The sequence below is a fragment of the Equus asinus genome, chromosome 20, assembly GCF_041296235.1.
Source record: "Equus asinus isolate D_3611 breed Donkey chromosome 20, EquAss-T2T_v2, whole genome shotgun sequence".
Taxonomy (NCBI): domain Eukaryota; kingdom Metazoa; phylum Chordata; class Mammalia; order Perissodactyla; family Equidae; genus Equus; species Equus asinus.
This window is the reverse complement of record NC_091809.1, coordinates 93,761,355-93,773,804: the sequence shown is the minus strand read 5'-3', so window position 1 is coordinate 93,773,804 and position 12,450 is coordinate 93,761,355. Positions and strand designations below refer to the sequence as shown.

Below are 12,450 nucleotides of genomic sequence, written 5' to 3'. Positions count from 1 at the left end.
ATTCATGTTGTCTTGCAACCATCACTACCGTCTATCCCCATAACTCCTTTCATCTTGTAAAACTGTAACTCTATACCTATTAAACAATGATTCCCCATTCTCCTCTCCCCATAGCCCTTGGCAGCTACCATTACACTTTCTGTCTTTATGATTTTGACTGCTCTAAGTATTTCATATAACCAGCCCTGGTGGTCTAGTGGTTACAATTTGGCACCTCACTGCTGCTACTCGATTCATTTCCAGTCAGGAAACTACACCACCCGTGTGTCAGTTGTCCTACTTTGGCAGCTGCAGGTTGTTATGATGCTGAAAGCAATGCCACTGGCATTTGAAATACCCCATCCCATGGTGGACAGGTTTCAGCAGAGCTTCCAGACTAAGGCAGGTTAGGAAGAAGGACATGGCCACCCACTTCCAAAAAATTGGCCATGAACAGCAGCGGAGCATTGTCTGATGTGGCACTGGAAGGTTAAAGAGGATGGTGCAAAAAGACTGGGCAGGGTTCCGCTCTGCTGTGCACAGGGTCACTAGGAGTCAGAATCAACTCTAGGGCACTAACAACAACAAAGTACTTCATATAGGTGGAATCATACAGTATTTATCTTTCTGTCACTAGCTTATTTTACTTAGCATAATGTCCTGAAGGTTTGTCCATGTTATAGGATATTGCAGAATTTCCCTCCTTTTTAAGACTGAGTAATATTCCATTGTATGTGTATACCACATTTTGCTTATCCTTTTATCAGTCAGTGGACACTTACATTGCATCCACATTTTAGCTATTGTGAATAATGCTCCATGAACATGGGTGTACAAATATCTTTTTGAGACTCTGCTTTCAATTCCTTTGAAGTGAAATTGCTAGGTCATATGGTAATTCTATTTTTAATTTGTTCAGAAACCACCATACTATTTTCCACAGCAGCTGTACCATTTTACATTCCCTCCAGCAGTGCACAGAGGTTCCGTTTTCTCCACATCCTCACCAACACTTGTTATTTTCTGGTTTTTTGATAGTAGCCATCCTAATGGATGTAAAGTGGTATCTTGTTGTGGTTTTGATTTGCATTTTCCTAATGATTAGTGATGTTGAGCATGTTTTCATTTTCCTTTTGCCTTTCTCCTCCCAGTCTTTGCGTACTTGCAGATCATAGCATATTTGACTTGATTTCTGAAATGTAGTGTAAACACTTCATTCATAAGCACATCATCCTATTATCCCCTTTAATGGCAGTATAACTTCTTTATGTTAATAATGTACCATCATTTGCCTAACCTTTCTTCTCTAGAGTTAGTCATTAAAATTGCTAACTTTGGAGGGGGTATAACTATTAAAGATAATGTCATAATAAACATTTTTCTTGAGCTTTTGGGCCATTTGCGAATACACACTGTGAGACCTATGACTCACCAGATTCCTCCATTTCCTCTGCCAAGACTGCTGATGTCTGTCTTCTGTTGCTCTTTTGCATTTACATCTCAGAGAAAACACTTTGTTATGTATCTACTAGTAATCTTTTTTGCTGATTGTGTTCTCCTAATCAGGCCCTTTATCTTTTACAATGTTTTATGAACAACATTATTAGGTTCATCAGTCATCACATCTGGAGTTCTTGTCTCTTCATATAGATTATATAGGCACTTTGTAGACAGGGATCCCATAATGCTTGGTATTGAGTTAATGAAAAACATGTTTCCAGTAAACAAGAATAGAATTTTTTAGTTTGTTTCTAAACGAGTGTAAGAATAGTTAAATCAAATGTTTAAAAATCCATGAGTCGTAAAAATATGAATAAAAAAAGAAAAACGAATGGTCATCCGTGATGGATGCTAGAAAAACAACTCACTGTTTTTAAAACTGATAAATGACAGGATAAAATCATATATGTATCATGCTTTCTAATACAGACTGTATGTTTGGGTCACCAAACAGTTGATATGGGGAAGTGTCTCTTAATAGAAATATTCCAGCTAATAAGTGAGAAAATAATGCTAGAGTGAGAATATCACTATTTTATTACTCTTAATGGTTAATGAATGTAGTCATTGACCATCAACAGCCTTTCACATCACAAAAGGAGAGACAACCAGATGTGTCCATTAAGTATTCTTGCCAAACAATCAAGCCTGAATCTAATCGAGCCTCTAGTTTCAACTACCAATTTGCAGGAAATACAGGGGACAAAAGAATGTGTCACATGACACCATTGGGCTGCAGTCAGCAATCACCAGACTGATGGAGATCATATTGGATAAATGATTCAGTTTCTTCAACAAATGGATTGCAAGTGGGGGGAAGAAAGAGAGACTGACATGATACTGACCCTAGATTCTTAGGCTCTCTCTGTAATAGAAATCAACAAGAGGCCCAACCAAAGTCCCAGACTGTCTTCTTCACATGCCCCTTCAGGGTGACAGTCCCTGCACCTATCAAGTAGGTCCAACATGGTGGTGTTGCTCACTACCACCAGCCCAGGAAGGTCATATAGTGGTGGTCTCGAGGCTTTGTAGCATACGGGAGTTGGAGTCAACTGCTTGGGGGAAGTTTTGCAGCTGGAGAGTTGCTTATCTTGACTTTGAAAATAGCCAGGCTGGTGGCCTAGTGGTTAAGTTTGGTGCACCCCTCTTCCACAGTCCAGCTTTGGTTCCTGGGTGCAGACCACCACTCATCGGAGGCCATGCTGTGGCAGCGACCCACATACAAAGTAGAGAAAGATTGGCAAAGATGTTAGCTCACAGCTAATCTTTCTCAAGCAAAAAGAGGAAGATTGGTAACAGATGTTAGCTCAGGACAAATCTTCCTCAGGAAAAAAAAAATTAGCTGGGTAGGAGGTGCCAGACCTTATGGTTAAGGTTGAGGGGCAGAGTCCTGTCCCTATTCTGTCTCAGACAGACAGAGAAATGATGGAGGAACTTGTAGATTAAAACTGACCTCAGAGATATATAAACTAATAGTAATATGTGGACCTTATTTGGATCCTTCCTAAGTCAAACAAACTGATTGTAAAAAAAAAAAAAGAAAGAAAACCAAAAAACAAGGAAAACAGAGAAAGACTTTTTTTGCATAGATCATTAAAAATTTAAACACTGACTAGATATTTGATATTAAAGAATTATTGTTAACTTTTTTAAATAGTGGGTTTGCAAAAAATCTGCATGAAATAGTTTCTCATTAGAAAAATAACCAATGTACAGTAACCCAAAAATGTTTTTTGGTACCAGATAACAATGGGAATTATCATATTTCTTAAGCATCTCTCAGGTACTTCCAGGCACTATTAAATGGTACTTAAACCAATAATCAAAGTTGACAGTTGACATGTGTGATAATATTCATGCACCGTTGTTTATTATAGCAAAAAGTTGGAAACAATACAAATGTCTATTAACAGGAACAACAGTTAAACTGCACAGTGATTACAAAACTAGATTCTGCAGCTAAACTACCTGGGTTTGAATCCCAGCTCTGGTTCCGCCACTTCCTGGCAGTATTCTCTTAGTCAAGTTACTTAACTTCTCTGTGCCTCAGTTTCTTCACCTTTAGAACAGGGTAATAATAGTACTTAATAATATCTAAGTGGATCATGAGATTACTGTAAGGACTAAGTAAATTGATAAATATACATAGTGAGAGCTCAGTACAGGTTAGTTATAATAATTATTATTACCTGCATAAGTCTAGCAACATAATGTGTGAAAAAAACCAAGTTGCAGAATAAAACATAATATGGTACCATTTATATAAAGTTTAAAAACCTGCAAAAAAAAAAAATATGGAGAGGAGATTTGGATCCTGTCTTGTGTTTTTAAGAATACCAAACCCAGGCAGAGGACTTGACAGCAGGTTTATGTCTCATTTCTACTAATTTCTGGACCACAAAGGAAAGAAATTGATTCATCCTCTAATTTCTCATTATTTACTAAGCAACTTAATATGGAGAATCATTAGAAGGATAAGTGGTTTAAGGACTTCAACCCTGTCCTTCCAACTACTGACATTGGCACATCCAATGAATACTGGGCAATGCTGGTAAATGAATATACTTCTTGTGCAGAAATTATGTGCCTGGATCTTCTAAGCAACCCAAGAAAGGTTTAGAACATTATGAATTTGAAGTTACTCGCACTTAGAGTATCAGGTTGTAGAACAGGAAAAACTATAGTAGATTCTCATAATTGCCACCTTTTAACTAATTGGATTACTCACCATTCTGTAAGTCCTAATGACTGATGAACACAGTATCCTAAATACTCATTGCTTACAGGCCACTGTCTTTCTGCCCCTTCTAGCTGAGCTGTATGTTTACAAATTTGTATTTTGTCCCGATTAATTATATAGTTTAGTCAAATTTTACATAAATCTGAAACGTAAGCTGTATACTTTGAAAAGCACCAATAAGGGATAAAACCAAACCTGCAATATAATCCTGTATATTCTTTATGGATATACGGGTAGAAAACCATAAATGGGAATGAAAAATACCTAATTCAGGATCATTGTTACCGCTAGGATAGAAGGGAAATGGAATCAAGGGAGGTACAAAGTGGGCTTCGACCAACTCTGTAGTGTTGTATGTCCTTTGTTTAAAAAAAAATGCACAAAGCAAATATGTTTACAATTTGGTTAAGATTGATAAATTGAATGCACATTTTTCCTATTCCTATCTTCCTTTTGTTTGTCTCTCAAGACTAAGCATTTCCAAAGTTCATCAGAAAATACTCAGAAATTACTTGTTAAAGTGACTTGATATCTGGACTTGGTCAGACCAGTGTAGAATCATAAAAAGGCCTGGCTGGCACCATCTCTGAACTATGGAATGAGGGGCACATGTATTCCAGTGTCCAGAACTAGATAGGAAATACCCAGCAATTTAAACAGTGAATCTTTGTATTCTGCATTATTCTTTAAGACCATTATGTATTTATGGACTTAGTCCTGCCAGCTAGCTTTTTTTTCCTGAAATCTGGTTTCCCTCTGAGCTCCCTAATGGGAGCCGTGGGCCTGGAGAGCAAACATATCCAGCTAGACAGGCCTTAGACAGGCCCCTCATACTGATATCTTAACCTTTCCCTTGACCAACTTGTCTCTGAGATGATTTGTGTCCATTTATTTGGATTTGAATGTGGCCTGCTGGTTGGTGAGCCCCGTGAGTTTATTCACTATATCCTGTCCCATGCTGGGTTTCCTTTGAATGCTTTGTGGAAAATGAATGGCATTGCTTAATCTAGTACCTTCAGGGCTATTTTTTCTAGATAAGGAAGGAAGTCAACACATTCTTAAATATCTCATAAAAGCGCATGGCAAAATATCACTTGTTTCTTTAGGACAGAATCATAAGAATGATTATGAAATGTAGAGCAAATATTATTGCCAGTATTAAAGGGAAAGAAGGAAAAATGTCATTTGACAACAGCATTCCCGACCATACCACCACCCTCACACCCTAGGTATGGATTGAGTCTCATCTTTGTGCAAAATAAAAGGTCTTGAAGTTGGCATATAGACCAGTTTAAGAAACCATCTTTGGAAGGATTTTTGTTTAAATCAAAGAAGTGATTAGAATCAGGAGATAGTTTTATCCACAGATGCTTATTTTCTTTGTTTTTTTTTTAATTTTTTTATTTTTTATTGAGTTAATGATAGTTTACAATCTTGTGAAATTTCAGTTGTACATTACTGTCTGTCAGTCATGTTGTAGGTGCACCCCTTCAGCCTTTGTGCCCACCCCCCACCCCACCTTTCCCCTCATAGCCACTAATCTGTTCTCTTTGTCCACATGTTTAAATTCCTCATATGAGTGGAGTCATACAGAGATTGTCCTTCTCTATCTGGCTTATTTCACTTAACGTAATTCCCTCAAGGTCCATCCATGTTGCTGCAGATGGGACGATTTTGTTCTTTTTTATGGCTGAGTACTATTCCATTGTATATATATACCACATCTTCTTTATCCAATCGTCTGTTGATGGGCACTTAGGTTGCTTCCACATCTTGGCTATTGTAAATAATGCTGCAATGAACATTGGGGTGCGTGGGACTTATGGAATTGCTGACCTCAAGCTCTCTGGATAGATACCCAGTAGTGGGAAAGCTGGGTCGTAATGGTAGATCTATTTTTAATTTTTTGAGGAATCTCCATACTGTTTTCCATAGTGGCTGCACCAGTTTGCATTCCCACCAGCAGTATATGAGGGTTCATTTTCTCCACAACCTCTCCAACATTTGTTACTATTAGTTTTAGTTATTTTTGTCATTCTAATGGGTGTAAGGTACTATCTTAGCAGTTTTGATTTGCATTTCCCTGATGCACAGCGATGATGAACATCTTTTCTTTCTTTTTTTTTCTTTAATTTTTATTTTTTTAGGATGTACATCATATTTCAAATTCTGTATACATTACATTATGTTCACCACCCGAACACTAATTATAGTGCATCCCCTCACATGTGACCCTAATCACCCCTTTTGCCCTCCCTCCCCTTCCCCAATGGTAATCACCAGTCCAATCTCCAATGCTATGTGTTTTTTTTGTGTGTCGTTTTTATCTTCTACTTATGAGTGAGATCGTATGGTATTTGACTTTCTCCCTCTGACTTATTTCATTCAGCATAATACCCTCAAGGTCCATCCATGTTGTCACAAATGGCCAGATTTCGTCATTTCTTAGGGCTGAGTAGTAGTCCATCGTGTATAAATACCACATCTTCTTTATCCGTTCGTCCCTTGATGGGCACCTAGGTTGCTTCCAAGTCTTGGCTATTGTGTATAATGCCGCAATGAACATAGGGGTGCAAGTATCTTTATGCCTTTGTGTTTACTAAAACTACTATTACTATCACAAGATACACTGAATCTGAAACCCTACAGTCTCATTGCATCTTTCTCTAGATAATTATATTGTAATTTTGTTTTGTGGAATATCTTAATTTTTATATTTTACAGAAATGATGTAGAATACTGGAAAACCTTATGTCTGTTCCCTTCTCTTCTACCCATCTTGCTGTGTGACCTTGGGCAAATCCATTTTCTTTATAGGGTATCTCAAATGTACAGTGAGGACAAGCAGTGTTCACTCTACCACCCACTTTATTCTAGCCCAGCCAGACTGCAGAGCTCCATTTTTGCAATTCCTATCTAAAGCACTGAAGGAATCTAGGCAGAAAAGGTGCTACTGCCCTCTGCTGGTCCTAAGAACTCACCTGCCCATCATTGCAGTGGCCCTGCCCATCCTAACAGCAAGGGACGCAGTGTCCCTTGCCTGTGGTTGAGAAGACATAGCAGGAAACCACAGAGAAAGGAAGCAAATTTCATGTTTGGAAAAATAATAATATTTGAAGTAGGATTTGAGAATTAATGATTTCTTATGCATGTATCAGATGCCATAGCCATTTGTGACTGTCTTGCCAGCAAAAAGTGTGTGTCCTATAATCACTTCACCCTGCTATAATTCCCACCTAGTAAACAAGCTGTGGATTCTGACTCTTTGGGCCACCGTCACTCTGTTTTCTGCCTTGGAACATACACAGTTCACTTTTGTTCAAAAGATTTTGGGAAGTTTTTGCATATTCACTTTTAGTTTCTGAATAAACAGGAAGATAATAACTGATGTGTGCCAAGGAAAGTGAAAATGCAGCATTAGTAAGAAAAATGCTGAAAGAGAAAGGCAGGTCTTCCTTGTACTCTCAGATTCCTGTAGAGCTCTGTCAAGCTGTAGTAAGAGATTTATAGTTAATAATAACTTTTTTGGTATGTTGATGATGCCAAAAGTACTTTATATGAGAAACTGATAAGGATTTTGCTAGCTGCTCAGTTTTTCTGAGCTCACCTATGTTAATGTAATTTAAGACCCCCAAAATTTTAAGAGCTGTTATTGGTTACATTGTGTTTGTAAGCAATGGTGCTGCCTCTGACTATACTCATGGGAAATGCAGTCGAAAATTATGCTTTTCTTTTGTTTGAATTTCATGCCTTTAAAATCTCTTTCAAAATAGGCCTGTGCACTACTTCTGAGGTCATTGTTAGTCCTTAATGTGCTTAGAGGCAAAAAAAACAATGTGCAACCCACACCCCGAGTATCTTTAAGCAGAGTATAGAAGAAGCATGTGATTCAGTGTCTGAGGCTTCTGCTTATACACTCACAGAACCACACACATTTTGTCCATGATTTCCCATAGGTAGATAGTAGCTCTGTCTTAAACAAACAGACAGGCTTTATGAAGACCGACAATGATCCTTGTGCAGCCTCCCCTTGGGGAACTCCTGATTTTTGCTTAATGGTCATTCCCTGCGTATAGCCACCTGATAGAGTTATAGTCGACCGCCTCAGCTGCAGTACATAGTCCTCTGTATGCATAGGACTTCCTATGCAGTACATGTGGAAAGGGACTTCCACATGGGATCCAGAAATCCACAAACTCTCATAGGCAAAATCACAGCCACCCCACTTCCCACTTCCAACTACATAAGTACTATGTTTCATGGTATGCACGGTGCCTATTCCAGTTCAAGGTTTAGCCTGCTCTAGACGAAGAAGGAAATTAGCATGTATTGGGCAAATAACTTTTACCGGGTATCTTGTACATGTTATGCATCCCTAAGAAATGAACCAACTTTTGCTCCTCAACTGTTATGTATATACCTTAATAGTAATCAGTGTCCAACCTTTCAGAAGAGAATTCAGCTTATTAAATGGCTTCAAAATAAAACTTGTATTATCAGAAACTTTAGTCCTACTCTCAAACAACAGGTGAACTCAATTCCAAAGAATAAAATGGACAAAAAAGGAGGGGCGGAGCAAAATGGCAGGGTGAGCTAAAATGGACAAAAAAATTGTCTATTTATTGAGAATCTTTTTGAAACATTTCTTACTTTTAGAGGTGAAAGCAACAACTGTGGAAAGATGACCCAGATCATTAACTGAAATTTAGCAGTATAAATCATCTGTAGAATTAAAATTGCAGTGTTAATTAAAATCATATCAGAGGTCTCCAGGCAGAATATTACTTTGGGAAACAAGATCCTAAAGTGCAAGAAGAACCAGACAGCAGTGCTAATTGGTATTTAATTTATTTTATGATTTGCTTTCAGTTCCTCTGCAAGACAATTTGATGTAGTGAAAAAAATCAGGGGCTTGGGGCTGCCCCCGTGGCCGAGTGCTTAAGTTCATGCGCTCTGCTTGCAGCCCAGGGTTTCGCCAGTTCGGATCCTGGGTGTGGACCTGGCACCCCTCATCAAGCCACGCTAGAGCCAGAAGGACCTACAACTAGAATATACTACTGTGTACTGAGGGGCTTTGGGGAGAAGAAGAAGGGAAAAAAGGAAGATTAGCAACAGGTGTTAGCTCAGGTGCCAATCTTGAAAAAGCAAAGAAATCTCTCTGATATCTCTTGGGGAAAAAAAAGATCAGGGGCTTTGGAACCAAGTAAACTTTGGGCTTGAAGCCCAATTCCCCCACTCTATGTGATTGCTGTATGGCCTTGGGCAATCACTTAAACCTCCCTCCCTGAGCTTCTGTTTTCTCTTCTTTAAATTGGCGATAATAATGTGCATCTTACAAGATTTTTAGTATTAAATGAGATATATAAATATTTATGAAGTGCCTCAAGTGCCTGTAGAGTTAGTTTTCCTTCCCTCTGTTAATCACAGAGTAAGGTTTACTTTTTTTTTCTTTTTTTTTTTGCTGAGGAAGATTCACTCTGAGCTAACATCTGTGCCAGTCTTCTTCCTCTTTATATGTGGGTTGCTGCTACAACATGGCTGACAAGTGGTGTAGGTCCACGCTCAGGATCCAAACCCACAAACCCGGGCCACTGAAGCGGAGCTCACTGAACTTAACCACTATGCTACAGGCCAGCCCCAAGTTTACTCTTATTTTGAAGCCCAGCAGGAAGTCCTGGAAAGGAAGGTTTGGTTTCAGATTACCTTCCCATGCCCAGACTTGGTTACCAGAAAATGCCCTTGAAGCCCAGGACAGTCTGCTAGGGAATATGTGAGCCAGGCCGCAGCCTTGGTGGGGAGGTAACAGGCTAGGGTGAGCAGCAGGGAGGGTGCAATTCCTCTTGAGTCCCAAATTCATGATATGCCTTCATTCTGTGTGAAAGGCCAAGTTGTAGGCTCACTCACTTGTGGCCCCCAAAAATGTACTCTTAAAACCAAGCAGAAGTTTTAAATTATATGGAGTTTTATGTTTAGGTTGTAATGAATTTTATTATTTCATAATTTTAATGAGAGCTACCAACTCTACAGTGCTAGGTACTTTTCATATATTCTCTAACTCATTTAAAAATTTTGATTTTTTTAGCTGTTGCTAAAATGTCCATTTTAATAAAGTGACTGAGACCCTAAAGGTCTTGATAGCAAGCCCAAAGTTGCCAGTTAAAAATGAGTAAGTTGCTGATTGCTGAGCTCGTACTGCCATAAGATATTGTTTATAGAGAAATTGTTTGATCACGTGGTTAACAGTGGCCCCTGTATCCTTCTGAACTGTCATGACTGTCAGCCCCAGGGTGATCTGTATTGTGTGTTCTCACAGAAACTGGCCCCTGGAGTCAGCCAGTTTGCTTACACCTGCGTACAGGACCACCCCATTTGGACAAATCAGCAATTTTGGGAGACAACCTTTTACAATGCGGTGCAGGAACAGGTTCGCTCCCTGTATCTCTCAGCCAAGGAAGACAATCATGCCCTACATCTGAAGCAAAAGGTAAGAGAAGAAAGCTACCTGTGTGGGGCTGGAATCCTGCCTTCAGGGAAAGCTTAATCAGATATGCCCAGGGCGAAAGGAAATCTAGCACTCCCTACCCGTGTATTGGGGGCTACTTTAGGAAGCCCTGTTGGTGAGCATCTTCTGTTGATTTCTGACATTATATTTTTCTGTAGTAACTTCTTAATATGGTTCTTTAGCACTAGAATTGTTTTATTATATTTTAATAAGTAAGAATTCCCTGGAAACTATTCCAGGAGGTTGAACAGAAAGAACAAACCTAAAATACCTACGCAGATGTGTTTGTGCAATTAACTTCTTGAAGAAATGTCAAATTAAAGTTAATTGACTCTAAAATAGATGTAAAATTCAGTACTTCTGCTCAAAAGTATGCCAGCAATAAATCTAGGTCTTCTGTTAGTAATATTCTGTTAGGAATATTCTATACGTTTCCATATATTTTCTCAGCATAAAATATATTTAGGAAAAATAACAAGAAAATATTTTAAAGTAAAGAAAATTGTTTTTAATTTGAAAAAGTAGTTCAGAATTTTCTGAAATTTTAAAATGTCGTTCACTAGCTGTCTGGTCTTGGGCCATTCACTTTGCATCTCTGCGCTTTATTTCCTCATAGATAAAATGAATAGATATAATGATTGTTAAGATTTTAATGTCTAAAACAAGTAAAAGGCATTTAAGTAATATAAAAGTATACAAATATAAAAATACACTGTATTTATAAGTGTAGTAAGTAATAATGTTAGAAATTATCATCCTCCTTAACTGAGCTTAAAGTGGCGTTACAGGCTTGAATCTCAGCGTTGACTCACTTCAGGAGTAATTTTTAGTTCCACATGCTGGGCTAACACGTTGCTGCTGACCCTTTCCGTTATCCTCATTTTAAATTGGCCTAATGTGAAATAAGTGAACCTAGCTATCTAACAGAAACCGCACAGTAAAAGTCACTCATTTCTATGCTTCATGTGATTTTAAGCATGTTATTGGTCTATTATTGAGTGTGACAAGGACAGAAACTTTCATAACAGCTCTATCTGACATCTATCTGATATCCCAAATTGTTGTTCTATACTGTTAGTATAAATTGTTTGCTTAATTGGATTTAAAACTTAGATTTTTCTTTCAAAACACCAAATGCACTTGGGTGAGGAGTAACTTGTGGCAGATGTAAAGACTATTAGTTAGAGGTCGTGTTCTGGAAATAACTGGGCAGGTGGGGTGCTTTTGATAGTTTTTTAAGCAGCTGTAATGCTAACGTTGGTTTATCGCAAAAGCATTCATGGAGCAAACACATGTCACTGCGTCTGCGTCCTCTATTCTAAAGGGGTCTGCCTCTGAGCCTGGGCTAGACATGTGGGGCTGTAGATACTCAGCTCTTCATAAGCTATAGAGTGCTATACAGATGTGGGTTATCGTTTAACTCTTCAACCTACTGGCAAACCCCTCTTAAAAATCCATGGTCACATGTATACCCATGTGGTGATAATGTTTGGCTCCCACATTTACAAGGATGTAAAATCTAGCTCTATTTTTTGTGAGTTTGGTCATTCCCTCTCCTTCTCCCAAAGAGCAGAAGAGAAGAAACATATCAAAGTCCTAGTAAATGCTACTGGAGCATTCATGCTTGAGTTTTTCTAGGTGCTTCAGGTCAACAGTTGGTTTTAACTGGCAGCGGGAAAGGGATGGAGCCGCAGAGGTCAGTCAGTGCAGTGGAAGTTAGCAGTGAGAG

The 12,450-nt window shown here is 38.6% G+C and overlaps 1 protein-coding gene across 4 annotated transcripts in view; it reads left to right on the top strand.

The window, feature by feature from the left end:
• SBF2 (SET binding factor 2) overlaps positions 1-12,450 on the top strand; it is a 463,684-nt gene that overhangs the window by 382,790 nt on the left and 68,444 nt on the right. For all 4 annotated transcript variants that reach the window (XM_070491087.1, XM_044753304.2, XM_044753303.2 and 1 more), the window contains one exon: positions 10,533-10,703. In XM_070491087.1, coding sequence (XP_070347188.1) covers positions 10,533-10,703 — 171 coding nt within the window. The remainder of the gene's footprint in view (positions 1-10,532; positions 10,704-12,450) is intronic.